The sequence below is a fragment of the Scyliorhinus canicula genome, chromosome 2 (genome assembly GCF_902713615.1).
Source record: "Scyliorhinus canicula chromosome 2, sScyCan1.1, whole genome shotgun sequence".
In the NCBI taxonomy this organism is placed as follows: Eukaryota; Metazoa; Chordata; class Chondrichthyes; order Carcharhiniformes; family Scyliorhinidae; genus Scyliorhinus; species Scyliorhinus canicula.
The window spans coordinates 119,450,272-119,469,427 of record NC_052147.1 but is presented as its reverse complement, the minus strand read 5'-3'; the positions used below and the strand labels follow the sequence as shown (position 1 = coordinate 119,469,427).

At 47.7% G+C, this 19,156-nt stretch overlaps 1 protein-coding gene across 2 annotated transcripts in view; it reads right to left on the bottom strand.

The window, feature by feature from the left end:
* fmn1 (formin 1) overlaps window positions 1–19,156 on the bottom strand; it is a 532,192-nt gene that overhangs the window by 259,326 nt on the left and 253,710 nt on the right. For both annotated transcript variants that reach the window (XM_038785764.1, XM_038785772.1), the window contains one exon: window positions 16,925–17,075. In XM_038785764.1, coding sequence (XP_038641692.1) covers window positions 16,925–17,075 — 151 coding nt within the window. The remainder of the gene's footprint in view (window positions 1–16,924; window positions 17,076–19,156) is intronic.

Below are 19,156 nucleotides of genomic sequence, written 5' to 3'. Positions count from 1 at the left end.
GAATATGGTCCTTGCGCCGGGAAAGCCATGGCAGAGGCGCACCATCAGTGGGACTGGACAATCATGGCAACGTGAAGTCAGAAAGTTCAGGCCTATATCTCTGATCTCAGCTCTCCCAATTTGTACGTCTTTTATAGGCTACCGTAGTCTTTTGATGATATTAAAAATGTAGGTGGTGGTCCCTCATATTTAAATTACCCTGCCGCTACTTTTCAATACGGGGAGGGTGAGGTGCGATTTTCAGCCCGCGCTGGCCGCCGACGGGATCTGCGACACGGGCGGAAAATATCGCGAGAATCAGGAAACGCAATTCTCACCAAAGGGGTCATGTTACCCAATTTTGTCCGCACCCACCGCCAGCGACGTCATGAGATTCCTTATTTTAATACAATTGTATAGGTTTAAATATTATAAGTGCCGATCTCTGCGGAGCCGGTTGCCTGCTCAATGAGGCCCCACCCTACCAGGGTGAAGGCGTAAACCATATCCACTCTTTTCTTTGTCTCAGAGTCTCAAGATTTGGCAAGAAAACTGGTCTGTGCAACTGAGGAGTTACACGTCAGTTTTTGGCCTGAGTCCGACATTTTGCCAAAATCTGGCAAGATGCTACCCAGGGTTATCTGGGAATCACAATAGCAGTATTCCCACTCCGTTGCATTTGTCCCTGCTCTCCTGGTCCCATGCAATTTCTACCCCCAGTGCTCAGAGTTGGATTAAAAATAAACTTACTGAGTCATTTCATCATACTCCAAGATGAGACAATGAGATTCACCTTGATCAAATTTAAAACCTTTTCTTGTGGATTAGTTACATCTGCTAAACATAAAATGTCACTTTTAATTTATTTAGTGAAATCCTGCATGCAATGTCATATTCCACAAGTTGGTTAAAAATCACAACCTTCTTAAACATGCACATTACTGCACTGTAAGTTTAGATTGTTCAAATGTTATTACTTTTATTTTTGTTTATTACGGAATGAAAGTCTGCAACAGACCTTCCTGTTCATTTATGCAGAATATAAGCCACTGAGTTGTCCAATATATCACCTGAGTAAAAACAAAAGGTCTTTTTTGATTTATTCGTTCAAAGGCCCATAGAATTGACAGAAGCAAAAACAGCTGAATTTATCTCACCTACATTTATTCTAGATGCTGGCTACTGTTTGGAAGGTCTGAACAAGTCTCTGTAGTCATACATAGTTACCTGTAAATCTATATTAACTCTTCAAACTACTTACAAATGTGCAGTAAAGGGTACAAGCCAGGAACGGTCTCCATGCTGGCTGGCACACCCAGCTCTGTTTGATGCTTGATTGACCACTAGGTGCGGATTCTGTGCTCTCTTACATCACTGTGTGGCTGGTACTGTACTCAGTCCAACATTAACCCTATTGTGCCAGACTTGTATATTACATATTCTAAAGTGCTGTAAACGATTAGGTGTATTTGTGGTTGGAATTTTGTTTCACAGCGCCAGGGTCCCAGGTTTGATTCCCGGCTTGGGTTACAATCTGTGCGGAGTCTGCACGTTCTCCCTGCGTCTGCGTGGATTTCCGCCGGGTGCTCCGGTTTCGTAGAATCATAGAATCTACAGTGCTGAAGGAGGCCATTCGGCCCATCGAGTCTGCACCGGCCCTTGGAAAGAGCACCCTACCTAAGCCCACATTTCCACCCTATCCCCGTAACCCAGTAACCCCACTTAACATTTTTAGACACTAAGGGCAATTTAGCATGGCCAATCCACCTAACCTGCACGTCTTTGGACTGTGGGAGGAAACCGGAGCACCCGGAGGAAACTCACGCACACACGGGGAGAATGTGCAGACTCCACACAGACAGTTACCCAAACTGGGAATTGAACCTGGGATCCTGGAGCTGTGAAGCAACTGTTCTAACCAATGTGGAACCGTGCTGCCCGTGTTTCCTCCCACAAATCCCGAAAGACTTGCTGTTAGGTAATTTGGGCATTCTGAAATCTCTCTCAGTGCACCCCAACAGGCACCAGAATGTGGCGACGAGGGGCTTTTCATAATAATTTCATTGCAGTGTTAATGTAAGCCTACTCGTGACAATAAAGATTTAATTATTTTTTACAATTCTAAAAAATATAAAAACAATAGAGTAAGAAAAACATATATAGCATGTAAGCAAGCCAGGTCTAACATTGCATCCAGCTAACATATTGATAATTTCCTCATCAGCTGTTGGTGTTAGAACATAGAACATAGAACAGTACAGCACAGAACAGGCCCTTCGGCCCTCAATGTTGTGCCGAGCCATGATCACCCTACTCAAACCCACGTATCCACCCAATACCCGTAACCCAACAACCCCCCCCTTAACCTTACTTTTATTAGGACACACCGGGCAATTTAGCATGGCCAATCCACCTAACCCGCACATCTTTGGACTGTGGGAGGAAACCGGAGCACCCGGAGGAAACCCACGCACACAGGGGGAGGACGTGCAGACTCCACACAGACAGTGACCCAGCCGGGAATTGAACCTGGGACCCTGGAGCTGTGAAGCATTTATGCTAACCACCATGCTACTCTGCTGCCCCATAAATGAGTTAACCATGTTAACACAATCCATAAGAACATAGTAAGAGCATAAGAACTAGGAGCAGAAACATAAGATCTAGGAGCACTGATCGGACCCTCAAGCCTGCTCTGCCATTCAATAAGATGATGGCTGATCTTTTTGTGGACTCAGCTTCACTTACCAGCTTGCTCACCATAATCTTTAATTCCTTCACTGTTCAAAAATCAATATATCTTTGCTTTAAAAACATTGGCAGCAGGGTAGCATGGTGGTTAGCATAAATGCTTCACAGCTCTAGGGTCCCAGGTTCGATTCCCGGCTGGGTCACTGTCTGTGTGGAGTCTGCACGTCCTCCCCCTGTGTGCGTGGGTTTCCTCCGGGTGCTCCGGTTTCCTCCCACAGTCCAAAGATGTGCGGGTTAGGTGGATTGGCCATGCTAAATTGCCCGTAGTGTCCTAATAAAAGTAGGGTTAAGGGGGAGGTTGTTGGGTTACGGGTATAGGGTGGATACGTGGGTTTGAGTAGGGTGATCATGGCTCGGCACAACATTGAGGGCCGAAGGGCCTGTTCTGTGCTGTACTGTTCTATGTTCTATGTTCTATTTAACAAGGTAGCCTCAACTGCTTCACAGGGCAGGGAATTCCACAGATTCATAACCCTTTGAGTGAAGATGTTCCTCCTCAACTCAGTCCTAAATCTGCTCCCCCTTATTTTGAGGCTATGCCACTAGTTCTAGTTTCACCCACCAGTAGAAACAATCTCCCTGTTTCTATCTTATCTTTTCCCTTCATAATTTTATATGTTTCTATAAGAGCCCCCTCATTCTTCAAAATTCCAATTAGCATTGTCCCCTTCTACTCAGTCTCCCCTCATAAGCCAATCCTCTCAACTCTGGAATCAACCAAGTGAATCTCCCAACACCCTATACAGCTGCAACATAATTTCCCTATTTTTAAACTCCATCCCTCTAGCAATGAAAGACAAAATTCCATTTACCTTCTTAATTACCTGCTGCACCTGCAAACCAATGTTTTTCAATTCCTGCACAAGGACACTCAGGTCCCTCTGCACAGCTGCATGCTGCAATTTTTTTACCATTTAAATAATAGTCCATTTTGCTGTTATTCCTACCAAAATGAATGACCTCACATTTACCAACATTGTATTCCATCTGCCAGACCCTTGCCACTTAAAGTAATTATATCCCTCAGCAGACTGTCAGTGTCCTCTGCACACTTTGCTCTACCATCACCTTAGTGTCATCTGCAAACTTTGACACATTATAATCGATCCCCAACTCCAAATCATCTATGTAAATTGTGAACAATTGCAGACCCAACACTGATCCCTGAGGGACACCACTAGCCACTGATTGCCAACCAGAAAAACACCCATTTACCCACTCTTTGCTTTCAGTCTGCGATAGGGGCGGGTGGCACTGATGTATTGGCTGACTGTTTAAAGCGGGCATAGAACTTGTTCAGTTCATCGAGAAGGGATGCTCCAGCCCCAGAGATTCTGCCCGGCCTTGCTTTGTAGCCCGTAATCTCGTGTAAGCCCTGCCATAGATGTCGTGGGTTTGTGTTCGTTGGCCTGGGACTCTAGTTTGATCCAGTATTGTCTTTTGGCAACCCCGATGGCTTTCCGTATGTCGTAACTGGATGTCTTACACCACATCCGAGCACCAGGAGGTGTTGATGAGGAGGCAATCACCCCCGCCCTTTGACTTGCCTGAGACCATCGTGCGGTCCATCCGGTGGATCGAGAAGCCTTCGGGTTTGATGGCGCTGTCTGGTGTGGCCGGAGTGAGCCATGTCTCGGTGAAGCAGAGCACACAGCAGTTCCTCACTTCTCTCTGGGAGGTAAATCTAGTGTTGAGATCATCCAGCTTGTTCTCAATCGCTTGGACGTTCGCCAGGACTATGCTGGGAACACAGGTCGTGAAGCTGCGTAATTTAAGTCTCACCTTCAGACTGGCGTGTTTTCCACGCTTCCTGGGTCAGTGGCTGCTCGTAGATGGGAGGACTGGCTTTGCTTAAGGTAGGTAATTACCCATAATGCCATGCACCTTTATTCTATGCAGCAGCCTTTTGTGCGGCACTTTGTTGAATGCCTTCTGGAAATCCAGATACACCACATCCACCGGTTCCCCATTGTCCACCGTGATCCTAACGTCCTCAAAGAATTCCACTGCATTGGTTCAACATGACATGCCTTTCATGAACCCATGCTGCATCTGCCCAATAGGACAATTTCTATTCAGATGTCTCGCTATTTCTTACCTGATGATAGATTTAAGCATTTTCCCCACCGGAAGTTAAGCTAACCGGCCTATAGTTACCCGTCATTGTCTACCTCCTTTTTAAAAAAGTGGCATCACATTTGCTGTTTTCCAATCTGGGACCACCCCAGAGTCGAGCAAATTTTGATAAATTACCACGAGCGCATTTGCTATTTCCCCCACCATCTCTTTTAGTACCCTTGGATGTATTCCATCAGGGCCAGGAGACTTGTCGAACTTTAGCCCCATTAGCCTGCTCAACACTACCTCCTTAGTGATAACAATTGTTTCTAGGTCCTCACCTGTCATAGCCTCCTTGCCATCAATTATTGGCATGTTATGTGTGTCTTCCATTGTGAAGACCGACACAAAATACCTGTTCAACGTCTCAGCCATTTCCTCATTTCCCATTATTAAATCCGCATTGGGAAGTGGTTCCCAAACGGATTGCTGCGGCATGTGTAAGTATGCCATGGCCGTGAGGCAGACTCTGAGTCCCAGCTGAAGAAATTCAAATGCAGCAATGCCTCAGTGTTTGACAGCCAAGTTTCCTCAGAAGGACAGGGGAATTTTTTAAAAACATTAACCAAATGATAAGTTGAAATTTAATCTGTGGGGACAACTCCACACTTTTGGATTCAATAAGGAGTACCGTTATCCTGAAAACTGGCGACAAAAAGACAGCAAACTATGTGGGGGATTCTCATCAATAAGAAGTTCCCATCCTTGATGGCCAAAATCTTTCCCGGTGGGGTGTGAGGACGAAGCGAATGCTGGGTCTGAAATTCATCTTTCCGCCCAAGGGAAACAAGCAAAATGATTGGTAGTATCCTGAAGTGGATCCAGCAAAATGAATTAATTACCTCAGACAAGCACCCCATGTTTCATCAGCAATGTTTCCCCCACACTGATTGGCTGCACAGTAATCCAAAACTCCCCACATAGATCATACATAGGTCGGCCGGATTAAAAAATGTCCCCCCCGAAAAATAAAACCAAGGTTATCTTGTTGGTCGGGCTTCAAAAATTAGATAAAGAAGAATTTGAAATTAATATAACTTGCAACTGTTAGTAGAAACACTGAAGCATTTTACTCTCTTGGATCTATGACTCCTTTACTTAGTCACGTTAATGTTTTCCAGTTGGCTGTCTTCTTTAGCAGATGTTGGACTGATATAGCAACTTCACTCCAAGAAAAGGATCTAAAAATTCCCATCAGTAACCCTGAATGTTTTTTCCCCTAAAATGTGGGCAGAATTCTCTGATCCTGAGGCTGTGTTGACGCCGTTGTAAACGCCGTCGCGTTTCTCGACGGCGTCAACATGGCCTCAGGAGCAGCGATTCTGACCCCTACGGGTGTCCAGCAAGGCACTGGTGCGACCCACGCCGCTCCAGCTGCCGATCCCGGCATCAGTTGGGCGCCGCAGGTCTGTGCATGCGCAGTGGGACTGGCGCCAATGCGCGCATGAGCAGTGGCTCCCTTCTCCGCAACGGCCCCGACGCAACATGGCGTAGGGCTACAGGGGCCAGCATGGAACAAAAGAGCCCAAGAGGCTGGCCCGCCAATAGATAGGCCCGATCGCGGCTCAGGCCACAGCGGAGACCCCCCCCCCCCAGGGGGGTCCGGGGTCGGACCCGCCCTCCCCCCCCCACCAAGCCGCTCCCAGATGGATCCATGCCGAGGTCCCGCCGGGTAAGACCAGGTGTGAACGGCACTGGCGGGAATTGGATTGTTTTGCCCCCGACTGGCGCCGCACCGACCGCGCCGGAGCCAATGGCGAGAGAATCCTATGGTGATTCACGCCCGTCCCAGCGATTCTCCTGCCTGGCCTGGGCTGAGAGGACCCCGCCCCATATGTCTGTGTGAGGGTGCCAGCCAGATATTCCCAATGACACTTTGAGGCATTTTGAACAGTAACTGGATTTGGGAGCTCCATTTTGTAAGAGCAATGCAGGCTGGGGATTGAATATCTCCGGCTGAATTCCATAGCGCCCAGAAATTTCAAAAAATGAGCTGGAAAAATCACATTCAGTCATCCCCGGACATACTGGTTCCACTTTCACCAACTCTCCCTAGGAGATTCTGCGAGCTTTCTATTTTGTTTATAAATCTAGTGTAGCCAATTTTTTTTTTTTCCCAATTAAGGGGCAATTTAGCGTGTTCAATCCACCTACCCTACACATCTTTGGGTTGTGGGGGCGAAACCCATGCAAACACAGGGAGAATGTTCAAACTCCACACAGACAGTGACCCAGAGTCAGGATTGAACCTGGGATCTCGGCACTGTGAGGCAGCAGGGCTAACCCACTGCGCCACCGTGTTGCCGAGCTTTCTATTTTTGATGGTGGATAGTTTTTTGGCGATTGTTTCTCAGTTCGCATTTTCTTTTTGTGTGCATCTGAACTTGTTACATTTGAAGAACAAAAAAAATCAAAGACTTCACCCCGTAATGGCGACTGTTATCAACATCACAAACATTTGGAAGAGTAATTCAAAGCCAAATAAATATTAGTTCAAGCTCTTCTGCTCGAGGATCTCCCTTCTTGTGGTTGATTTATTTATCCTTTTACAAGTTGCCCTCGGATATTGAACATTATTTTTGCGCTTATAATCAGTCAGGTTTTTTTCAGTTTGTTTCCATGATTGGGTTTAATTTGGTTAAAATAAATTCCTCCTGGCAAAGGTTTCCAAATAACCAGATAAGTTGCTATTTACTCAACGTTTGTGTTTTGCTCTGATCGATTGAATTTCAATTATTTGCTGCAAATCTCTCTCGTAAGACTGTGATCATAGTAAATGTATGGTATAAGCAATCAACTCAGCTGAAAAAAAGTGGTTGTGCCTTGGAATTATTTGTCTCATTGAAGTGTACGGTTTTACTGAAAAGGTTGGGAACCGCTATCCTAGAGACTATCCACGATTTTAAAAAAGTCATAATTTGCATAGGTTTGGTACTATTGACAGAAGAGAGGCTACAAAATGTGAGGAAAGGGAGACTGGTTGGGCACAGGCTGCTTTTAGAATCATAGAATCCCTACAGTGCAGAAAGAGGCCATTCGGCCCATCAAGTCTGCACCAACTCTCCGAAATAGCACCTCACCCGCCCTAACCCTGTAACCCACTTAACCTTGGACACAAAGAAGCAATATAACAAGGCCAACCATCTAAGCTGCACATCTTTGGACTGTGGGAGGAAACCGGAGCACCCAGAGGAAACTCACGCAGACACGGGGAGAAAGTGCAAACTCCACACAGTCTCCTAAGGTCACAATCGAACCTGGGTCCCGAGCTCTGTGAACAGTGATGTCTCTTACTCAATGAACATTAAATTTCACCCAAAAGTGTAAATTTAAATATTAAAATGTTACGGGGTATATGGTGGCTCGAGGCATACACTGGACACTTCCAGTAGTTAAAGGGGTTTATTGATGAAAGGCAAAGGCAGGTAATTGACAGACACAGAACACTATGCAACAGATCTGTCATGTCAGCTCCAGGGTCCATACTGCCCAGGGCCCTACTCCCAGGGCCCCGCGCAAACTCTCAACTGACCAGGGTCTGTGTACTAATAAGAACATAAGAACATAAGAACTAGGAGCAGGAGTAGGCCATCTGGCCCCTCGAGCCTGCTCCGCCATTCAATTAGATCATGGCTGATCTTTTGTGGACTCAGCTCCACTTTGCGGCCCGAACACCATAACCCTTAATCCCTTTATTCTTCAAAAAACTATCTATCTTTACCTTAAAAACATGTAATGAAGGAGCCTCAACTGCTTCACTGGGCAAGGAATTCCATAGATTCACAACCCTTTGGGTGAAGAAGTTCCTCCGAAACTCAGTCCTAAATCTACTTCCCCTTATTTTGAGGCTATGTCCCCTAGTTCTGCTGTCACCCACCAGTGGAAACAACCTGCCCGCATCTATCCTATCTATTCCCTTCATAATTTTAAATGTTTCTATAAGATCCCCCCTCATCCTTCTAAATTCCAACGAGTACAGTCCCAGTCTACTCAACCTCTCCTCATAATCCAACCCCTTCAGCTCTGGAATTAACCTAGTGAATCTCCTCTGCACACCTTCCAGCGCCAGTACGTCCTTTCTCAAGTAAGGAGACCAAAACTGAACACAATACTCCAGGTGTGGCCGCACTAACAACTTATACAATTGCAACATAACTTCCCTAGTCTTAAACTCCATCCCTCTAGCAATGAAGGACAAAATTCCATTTGCCTTCTTAATCACCTGTTGCACTTGTAAACCAACCTTCTGTGACTCATGCACTAGCACACCCAAGTCTCTCTGAACAGCGGCATGCTTTAATATTTTATCGTTTAAATAATAATCCCGTTTGCTGTTATTCCTACCAAAATGGATAACCTCACATTTTTCAACATTGTATTCCATCTGCCAGACCCTAGCCCATTCACTTAACCTATCCAAATCCCTCTGCAGACTTCCAGTATCCTCTGCACTTTTCGCTTTACCACTCATCTTAGTGTCATCTGCAAACTTGGACACATTGCCCTTGGTCCCCAACTCCATTCATCTATGTAAATTGTGAACAATTGTGGGCCCAACACGGATCCCTGAGGGACACCACTAGCTACTGATTGCCAACCAGAGAAACACCCATTTATCCCAACTCTTTGCTTTCTATTAATTAACCAATCCTCTATCCATGCTACTACTTTACCCTTAATGCCATGCATCTTTATCTTATGCAGCAACCTTTTGTGTGGCACCTTGTCAAAGGCTTTCTGGAAATCCAGATTTACCACATCCATCAGTTCCCCGTTATCTACTGCACTGGTAATGTCCTCAAAAAATTCCACTAAATTAGTTAGGCATGACCTGCCTTTTACGAACCCATGCTGCATCTGCCCAATGGGACAATTTCTATCCAGATGCCTCGCAATTTCTTCCTTGATGATAGATTCCAGCATCTTCCCTACTACCGAAGTTAAGCTCACTGGCCTATAATTTCCTGCTTTCTGCCTACCTCCTTTTTTAAACAGTGGCGTCACGTTTGCTAATTTCCAATCCACCGGGACCACCCCAGAGTCTAGTGAATTTCGGTAAATTATCACTAGTGCATCTGCACTTTCCCTAGCCATCTCTTTTAGCACTCTGGGATGCATTCCATCAGGGCCAGGAGACTTGTCTACCTTTAGCCCCATTAGCTTGCCCATCACTCCCTCCTTAGTGATAACAATCCTCTCAAGGTCCTCACCTGTCATAGCCTCATTTCTATCAGTCGCTGGCATGTTATTTGTGTCTTCCACTGTGAAGACCGACCCAAAAAACCTGTTCAGTTCCTCAGCCATTTCCTCATTTCCCATTATTAAAACTCCCTTCTCATCCTCATCCAGTCTACTCTGGGGCAATTGGTCCCAAACTGGTCAGGTGGTCCGTCAAGCCCGCCGCTTAAAGGGACTGCGTTACCACATCCTCTCTCACCTCAGTCCCTTCCTTATAACATACCACACGAATACAAACATAACAAAGACAACAAAGTCAGTCAGTCTGAAAACCTCGGCAGACCAACACAGCTGCCACAGGCTCGGCATCCTTCGAGGAAATCAAGGTATCAGCAGCCACTGGCACTTCATGAGGCACCTTCTCAATGACAGGAGAACTGGTGTCACCAGCTTCCACAGGTGCAGTTGGAAACATACACAGGGGCTTTTCACAGTCACTTCATTTGAAGCCTACTTGTGACAATAAGCGGTTTTCATTTTCATTTTTCAACACCAGTGGAGTCTCTTGGCTCCAAATTGGGAGTTGACACCCCTGACTCCTCACGAGCTGGACCTGCTTTTCGACAGTCCTTCCATTTACACTGACCACCTATGACAATGGCCTTGACTGGGCCACAATACGCCCAGCTAGCCAGAGCAGCCCCAGCATGAAGTACGAGGCAAAACAGGGGGCACGATTCAACTAATTGGGAACAAAGTCCCATAGCAATCGTGTTTAGCCACGTGTTTCCAGGCGCTCGCAATGCCGAGAAACACATGGATATACAAAGCGCCTCATGTTGTATAAGGGGCGTCAGCGGGGAACGCATGGCCGAGCCCACACATTGCCCCGTTTTGTGCACTGAGGAGCTTCACATGCCGGTGTTTCGATCTCCAAGGCCCCCAAAGTGACCCCCGAATCTTCCCCCCTTCCCCCACCAGCCCGAATGTACTATGGGGAGGATCCCAGCCCCATCCTTACCTCCCCAACACCCACAAAGGGCACCCCTGACCCAAGCGCACACGCACAAAACAATATTACCTGGGCACCTTGGAGTGCCAGGTTGACACCCAGGTAGTACTGCCAGTGTTACAGGCCAGCACTTCCCAAGTGCCAGGCTGGCACTGCCAGGATGCCCAGGTGAGACCAGAGCACCAGGGCACCACCCTGCCTAAAGGGCATGCAGCCCTTTGACCCCCTAGGACACCCCCACAAGTGCAGTTTCATCTGGTCCCTATTTGTGGAGACCAGTGCTGAATGGTGCTCGCCTGAGGTTTCCGAAGGGGATGAATCCCAAAGCTTCAGCTACCTCGGGAATCTGCATGTTGGAGTGAGACGAGCTGTCTCACTATAATATGCAGATTTGGCAAAACGATGGACGGGATTTACATCGCAACGTCTTGCGAGATCCAACGTGATCTCGCAAGGAGTTGCGAGCTAGGTATATCCTGGGAGCGGGGTCTCCCGGCATTTAGCGCCCACTCTGTGTGATGACGAGCTGCTTATCGGGCACAACATAACTGTTGGATCATGCCCAGGGTCTCCCAGCAGAATGACCTTTCACCCCTATGCACAGCCCGTTGACTTCTCCGGGAGGACTGACATGTCTCCACCCTCCTTGCCAAGTTGGAAACACAAGATCCAACCAGATTCTGAGGCAGTGGCCAATGAGCAGCTCAGCCGGTGTGACCCCCCCATGTTGGTGTGGGGGGTTTGAGTTCGACTACAATAAAAAATTGACCAATCATTGGCAAAATGGTTTGCCAGACTGTTTCCACATTGCATTCTTGAAGATCTGAATGGCTCTCAGTGAAATCGTTAGATGCTGGGTGTTATGGGGTCATCCTAGTGTGTCGAATGCCATTGGTTTGGATGAAAACCTGGAAGTCGTTGCCTGTAAAAGGAGTGCCATTGTCCGACACAACGGTCTATGGAAATCCATGTATATCGAACACTGGGTCAAGGCATCCTCCGTGGCCCCTGAGCTTGTCATTCCCGTCTGCTGTATAAACAGCTATATCGAGTGGGCATCCACCAGAACTAAAAAATCGTACCCATGAAAGAGCCAATTTGAACGCAGATCCACGAGCGACCAGGCCATTGCAGAGGGTGGAGAGTGGCTGGCGCAGGCAGGAACTGGTGTGTTTGACCTGGGTGGCACTGTTGTACTAATTCTCCAATGGTTTTATCTATGCCTGGCCACCAGATATAGCTGTGTGCTAGCATCTTCGTCTTTGTCTGCCCTGGGTGGGCACAATGCACCTCCTGTAAGAGAGGCCCCTGGCTGAAGGTGGAATAACTACTCATGATCCCCATAAGATCACACTATCCTTGCAGGTTAATTCATCCTGTCGGTAAAATGAGGCTATAATTACTCAGATTTCTCATAGTGCCACCCAGTCTGTATCATTCTCTTTATTTTTATTAGTATGGGGTCTCTCCGGGGCCAGTTGTGTGTATGTCCAGACGACACTGGAAGCCAATACAATCTCCTGGGATATTGGTGGAGGCAGGACGCTCTTCAGCAGCGGGAGTGGGATCAACACATCTGCATTGGCGATCTGAGTGCTTGGCCGGTGTTGGAAAGCATAATTGTCAGCTGCCAGCAGGAAGTCTCATCACTGCACTCCAGCTGAGGCTATTAGTGGTATTGACTTGTCTTCCCTTAAATGTCCCAGTCCTGGCTTATGTCAAATCCCTAACCATACACATATTGGTGGAATTTCTTCACACCGTATACAACTGCTAAGTCCTCTTTCTCAATTTAGGCATTGTTCCATTTTGCTTCTGAAAGGGCCCCCGAGGCAACATCGATGGGGTGCTCAGAACCATCTCCCATCTTGTGGGATAAAATTGCCCATAAACCGGCAAGGACACATCATATGTCAGCACGATCGATTTTCCAGGGTTGAAGTGCTCTTCTGGGGTGGTGACTAGAACGTCATTGAGGTAGACCATCAGCTGGGAAATTCCTTGGAGGAGATTTTCTATCGTATGCTGGAAAATTGTGCAGCAAATGTGTATTGAAAAAGGCTCTTGTGGGTGTTTCTTGTGGCAAACCTCTGGGAATTCTTCATCCAATTCTAATTGCAGGCACGCATGCCTGAGATCCAATTTGGAGTAGGTAGGACCGCCCCTCCCCCAACTTGGCATCGAGGTTCTCAATTTGGGGAATCGGATGCCTATCCACCTGGGAAGCCTGATTAATGGTCAGTTTGTAGTCCCCACAAATCGCTTATTGAACGATCCAGTCTGGCTCTAAAAAAGTTGGGTGTTGAATCCGGTTTGATGAAGATTTTGAATTTGATGCCTTTGATCTGGCCCAGTTCCTTGTGAAAACTGTCCTCATACCTCCTCACGACGTCTTGAAGAGACGCCGTTGGAGACTTACAAAATTGCAGCCAATTGAGTCTAATCTAATGAGGCCTGGTTTAGCTCACTCGGCTAAATCGCTGGCTTTTAAAGCAGACCAAGCAGGCCAGCAGCACGGTTCAGTTCCCGTACCAGCCTCCCCGGACAGGCGCCGGAATGTGGCGATTAGGGGCTTTTCACAGTAACTTCATTGACGCCTACTCGTGACAATAAGCGATTTTCAATTCATTTCATTTCATTTCACCTTCTGTAACCAGTCTCTTCCCACCAGGCTGGGTTTGTGCCCTTCCATGAAAACCAAGGGCAGATTGGCCTCTACATATGTCACTGGTGTGTTGACATTTCCGATGATCAAGGGTTCCCCAGTGTAAGTGGAAAACTTGGTTATGGTGCTGTTCAAACTTAAAGGTTGAGTTCCATCAAGGATATATTTTTTCTTTAAAAGTATTTTTATTCCAAATTTTCAACATCTTTATGTTTTACAACAGTAATAAACCCACCCAACACATTATACCCCCACCCATTAAACCTCCCCATCCCTCCTTCCCCCCCCACCCCATCCTCAATGGTAACCAACTCTCCAAAATACAAAATGAGTAAACCCCAATTTTTTTAGAACCCATCATTCGCCCCTCTTAGAGCAAATGTAACCTTCTCCAGTAGTAAAACTCCAGCAGGTCCCCTGCAAAGCTGAGACAAAGGGTGGAGCAGCTGACCACTACCCCAACCGGATCCACCTGCGAACAATCAGCGAGGTGAAAGCTGAGACATCTGCCCCCGCATCCGCCAGCTATTCCGGCTGGGGTGGGATACTCCTGTCCCGCGCCGGGTCGGAGAATCGACCGGTGAGGGGGTGCGCAAATCCCGCCACACCGCTCCGACGCCAGGCCGCCGATTCTCTGCTGACCGGAGAATCGCCGCCAATCGCGCCGGTACGGTCGCCGCGGAGCCAGTTGGGGGCCGTTGAAAGCTGCTCCCCTGACGATTCTCAGCGCTTAATGGGCCGAGTGCCCGCGGAGTTCCGCCGAGTCCCGCTGGTGTCGTTTAGTCATGGTCCTACCCGGCGGGACCTCTGTGTTCAGGTTGCGGGGGCCATCCTGGTGGGGGGTTAGCAGGAGCCGACTCCGGGGGGGGAGGGGGTTGTTTACGGTGGCCAGGCCCGTGATAGGGGACAACTGATCGGTGGGTGGGGGAGGGGCCTGTAGGGCTCCGCCATGTTGCCCGCGGGCCACCGCGGAGACGGCTGTGGCGCGTATGCGTGGACCCTCGCCGGCCATGGCAGGCCAGCTTCCAGCGCCGGAGCAGCACACAGCACTCCGGTGCCATTCTAGCCCCATGGAAGGAGTGAATGCCTGGACCTGGAGGCCCGTTGACGCTGGCGTCGCTTGCGCCGGTTTTGACGCCCGTGTCAACACTTGGCTGGGATTTTGGAGAATCTCAGCCATATTTTCCAGGGACTGGGCTCCACATCAACATGCTGAACTGCCGAAATGTAGATGAAAACCGCCCTCCAAAACGTTTCCAGCTTTGGGAAGGGCCAAAACCTATGAACATGGTTTGCATGGCCCTTCCACATCGCTCACATACATCCTCCACCCCCTCGAACAGCCAACTCATCCTTGATGTGTCAGGTGCACCCTGTACACCACCTTCAGCTCTATCAGCTCCAGCCTCGCACACAAAGTCGAGGCATTCACCCTCCGCAGCACCTCACAGCACAATCCCTCCTCCAGTGCCACCCCCTAGTTCTTCCTCCCACTTTGCCTTAACCCCCTGCAAACACACCTTATCCTCATCCAATATCCTCCCATAAATCACTGACACGGGATTTGCCACTTACCCTTCGAACAATTTCAATTGGGGCCGTCTTATTCAACTGGACTGCATTTAACCAATATATCACATGCTCGTCTTCAGAGCTCTTTTCCACTATGTTCTGCGGCGCTTTGGATTGCTATTGCAGTTTTATTTGAATTGGCACTTTCCTAGTACAGCAACGTGCTCGAATGTGACCCCTGCGTGGACATCGGAAACACACTACCGAACATGGCAGGTCTCTTGGGGATGATTCCCCCCCCCCCCCCCCCCCCCCCCCCCCCCCCCCCCCCCCCCCCCCCCCCAAAACGATAACAGACCACCTCTGACTTGGGTCGATACCCCATCCTTTTCCTGGTCCTTTGACTCAGATCCATTCCCGCGGGCCGTGTATGGTTTTCTGCTGGGCCTGTTGATCTTTACAATGCACCTCACATTCTCCTGAGCTATCTCAATTGCTTTTTCCAACGTAATGGTGGTTTTAGTCAGGGGTTTCTTCTGGATATCGAGGCTTTAGATCCCACAAACCAGCTGGTTGTGCAACATGAAACTGAGTGCGGTTCCTTGCTCACAGTACTCAGCCAGCTGGTGAAGGCTGGCTATGGAAGCTGAGACAGACTCTTCACGGTCCCTCACTGCAGAGTTAAATTCATAATTTGGGAGGATAATCGAGAACCATGGTTTGAAGTGTTCTTCGACCAACGTAACTCTGATCAAAGGTCTTTGAGTTGAGTGCCTCTGGGGATGTGAGGTTCCTAATTAGATTATACTTTTGGGGCCCGCAAACTGTCAGAATTATCACCGTCTGCTTGTCTCGTCCTGTGATATCGATCGAGTAAAAACATTTGAGAAACAAATTTAGAATGCCCAATTTTTTTTTCCAAATAAGGGGCAATTTGGCATGGCCAATCCACCTACCCTGCACATCTTTGGGATGTGGAGGTGAGACCCACCCAAACACAGGGAGTATGTGCAAATGCCACAGGACAGTGACCCAGGGCCAGGATCGAACCCGGGTCCTCAGTGCCATGAGGCAGCAGTGCTAACCACTGTGTCACCATGCCGCCGTCGATCGAGTAAAATATAGCAGAACCGTTCGATGTGCTGACTCCAATCTTCAGCCCCTTGGTCAAAAAATATTCAGTTTACTTATGATAGGTATTTTCACTCACATTGAAATAGTTCCCGACTCTTGTTGGTGTTTCTCCCCTTTGTGCACTGTAGGCATTCTATGATTCTATGATAACAGGTCTGATCACTTCAGCTCTGGAGTCCACACTATCCAGGGTACTGCTTCCAGGGCTCCCGCGCAAACTCCCTATTGGCCGGGATTCGCATGCTCCTGCACGATTGGCTCAGTCACATGGTCTGTCCAGCCCATCCCTTAAAGTCGCCACGCTACCACACTGTGTAGTATTAGCACAGAAATGTGTTTACTCAAAACTGGAATGATTGCGGCTGCATTCAAATATCACATAACGGAACTGCATCCTAAGATGCCCGAAGATTTATCGTTTATTTGTCCTGAATTTATACAGAAATTAAAATGTTGATTGTCACCTCGATTAGGGATACATTAAAATGCCCATTATTTTCTGTCGTTGAAAATCCATGGCAAGACTAATTCGATATCCTGTGATAAATTTGGTCTGCGCTCACATTAAAACTAACCTTTTTAGTCTTATTTGTCTTTTGGTACGTGTCCGACAAAGGCTTCTTCACTTCCTTCATTGTTGCTTTACAAAACAGTTCTTCAAATTCTTCAGCATCTTGGATACAAGGCTCGTCCAGTGATTCCCAAATAGTTGACATTTGATCATCTCTGGAAGAATAAGATAAATAAGAATTCACAAAACACTGCATGTACTCAGTAATAAACTTCTACAGTAGTCACACCGATTCAACATAAGCATAGCTTAAAATCTAAAGCAAACAAAAATCGCTCTGGGCGGAATTGTATTGCCGGTCGGGAGCAGAAAATGAGGGGAGCCACTCGGAAGACTGACCATGTTGGGAAAGGCCAAACCATCGGCTTGCAGCACAGGCACCTAAAACAGGAGTTAGCCCCTTATCTGGACACATAAGCAGCTTTAACACCTGTCTCACCCACTTCCCAGTCTAATCATGCACCCCCCCCCCCCCCCCCTCCCCCAGCCCACCCCACCTGCTCATCCATGGGCCACTGCTACTTTACTGCAGCCTGATCTTTATTTACACATTGTCAGCAGTTCTATTCATCTTGCAGGCTCCGTGGAATCAATGCTCAATATTGGGGGGAATGTCAGGCCTCATCCTTCAGGTTCAGTGATTATACCCTCTGGCCTCCAACGGGCCCACCAACTATGGCTACTCCCAAATAGTCAGACCACAATATCTACAAGTACACTGCTGTGTGTCAAAAACAGCGTCAAATATCCTGAGCAATATAATTACTAAGCACTTTCAGCACATGAACAAACCGGACCAAACTAAAATTGTTTCTAGATTGTCCTGCTAGCTACCTTATCCAATTTATTGCTGTGATCTGTCAGCAGAGGTAGAGCGGATGGGCAGGCACCTCCCACGGTCCAGAATCTTGGGCTCAGCTATTTTTAATATTGTCTGGCTGAACAGAGATTTACACCCATCTGCAAAAGGCCGGAAAAACGACTGTAATTCCGGAAAAGGTAGAGGGGAAAAGCAGTGAAAGATGTGTTTAGTCCTGATTTAGGGACAGACTGTGTAATAAAGGGATATTGGATGTAAATAGTAGCACAGTGGTTAGCACCGTTGCTTCAAAGCACCAGGGACCCAGATTTGATTCCCGGCTTGGGCCACTGTCTGTGCAGAGTCTGCACGTTCGTCTCTGCGTGGGTTTCCTTCGGGTGCTCCGGTTTCCTCCCTCACTCCAAAGATAGAACATAGAACAGTACAGCACAGAACAGGCCCTTCGGCCCTCAATGTTGTGCCGAGCAATGATCACCCTACTCAAACCCACGTATCCACCCTATACCCATAACCCAACAACCCCCCCCAACCTTACTTTTTTAGGACACTACGGGCAATTTAGCATGGCCAATCCACCTAACCTGCACATCTTTGGACTGTGGGAGGAAACCGGAGCACCCGGAGGAAACCCACGCACACACGGGGAGGACGTGCAGACTCCGCACAGACAGTGACCCAGCCGGGAATCGAACCTGGGACCCTGGAGCTGTGAAGCATTTATGATGTGCAGGTTATTCCCGAAAGACGTGCTTGTTCGGTGTAGGCTTACATTAACACTGCAATGAAGTTACTGTGAAAATTCCCTAGTCGCCACACTCCAGCGCCTGTTCGGGTAACAGAGGGACAAAGAGTCATCGGACTCGAAACGTTAGCTCTTTTCTCTCCCTACAGATGCTGCCAGACCTGCTGAGATTTTCCAGCATTTTCCCTTTCGTTTCAGATTCCAGCATCCGCAGTAATTTGCTTTTATCTTACTACCACATTGTGTATGTTCAAGTTGTTGCTCACAGACTCTGACTGTCTCAGAGGCTGGATCCCAAGAGAGCGGGAAAACTAGTGCCCTCTAGCTTTATAGTGGTCGTGTCCTGTCTGGTGATTGGCTGCTGTGTTCTGTGTGTTCATTGGTCATCCTGTGTGTCAATCATTGCCTGTCTGTGCACCATCATATTCTTGTGTGTATATTATGACACTAAAAGGTGAATAAATATTTTTTCAGAATATTTATCTGCCTAGACATCTGCACTAATTAACCCTCATCTGCTAACCTCCGCAGAAGTCCACCACACCTATCCCAACAGCATTTGGTGTCCTGCATAATATTTGTATCTTCTGTGACCTAACTTCCAATTTCTTTTTTAAACAGATACATACTTGCATTTTTTTGAAGCAGTTAATTAATACAGCAGTAACTACTTT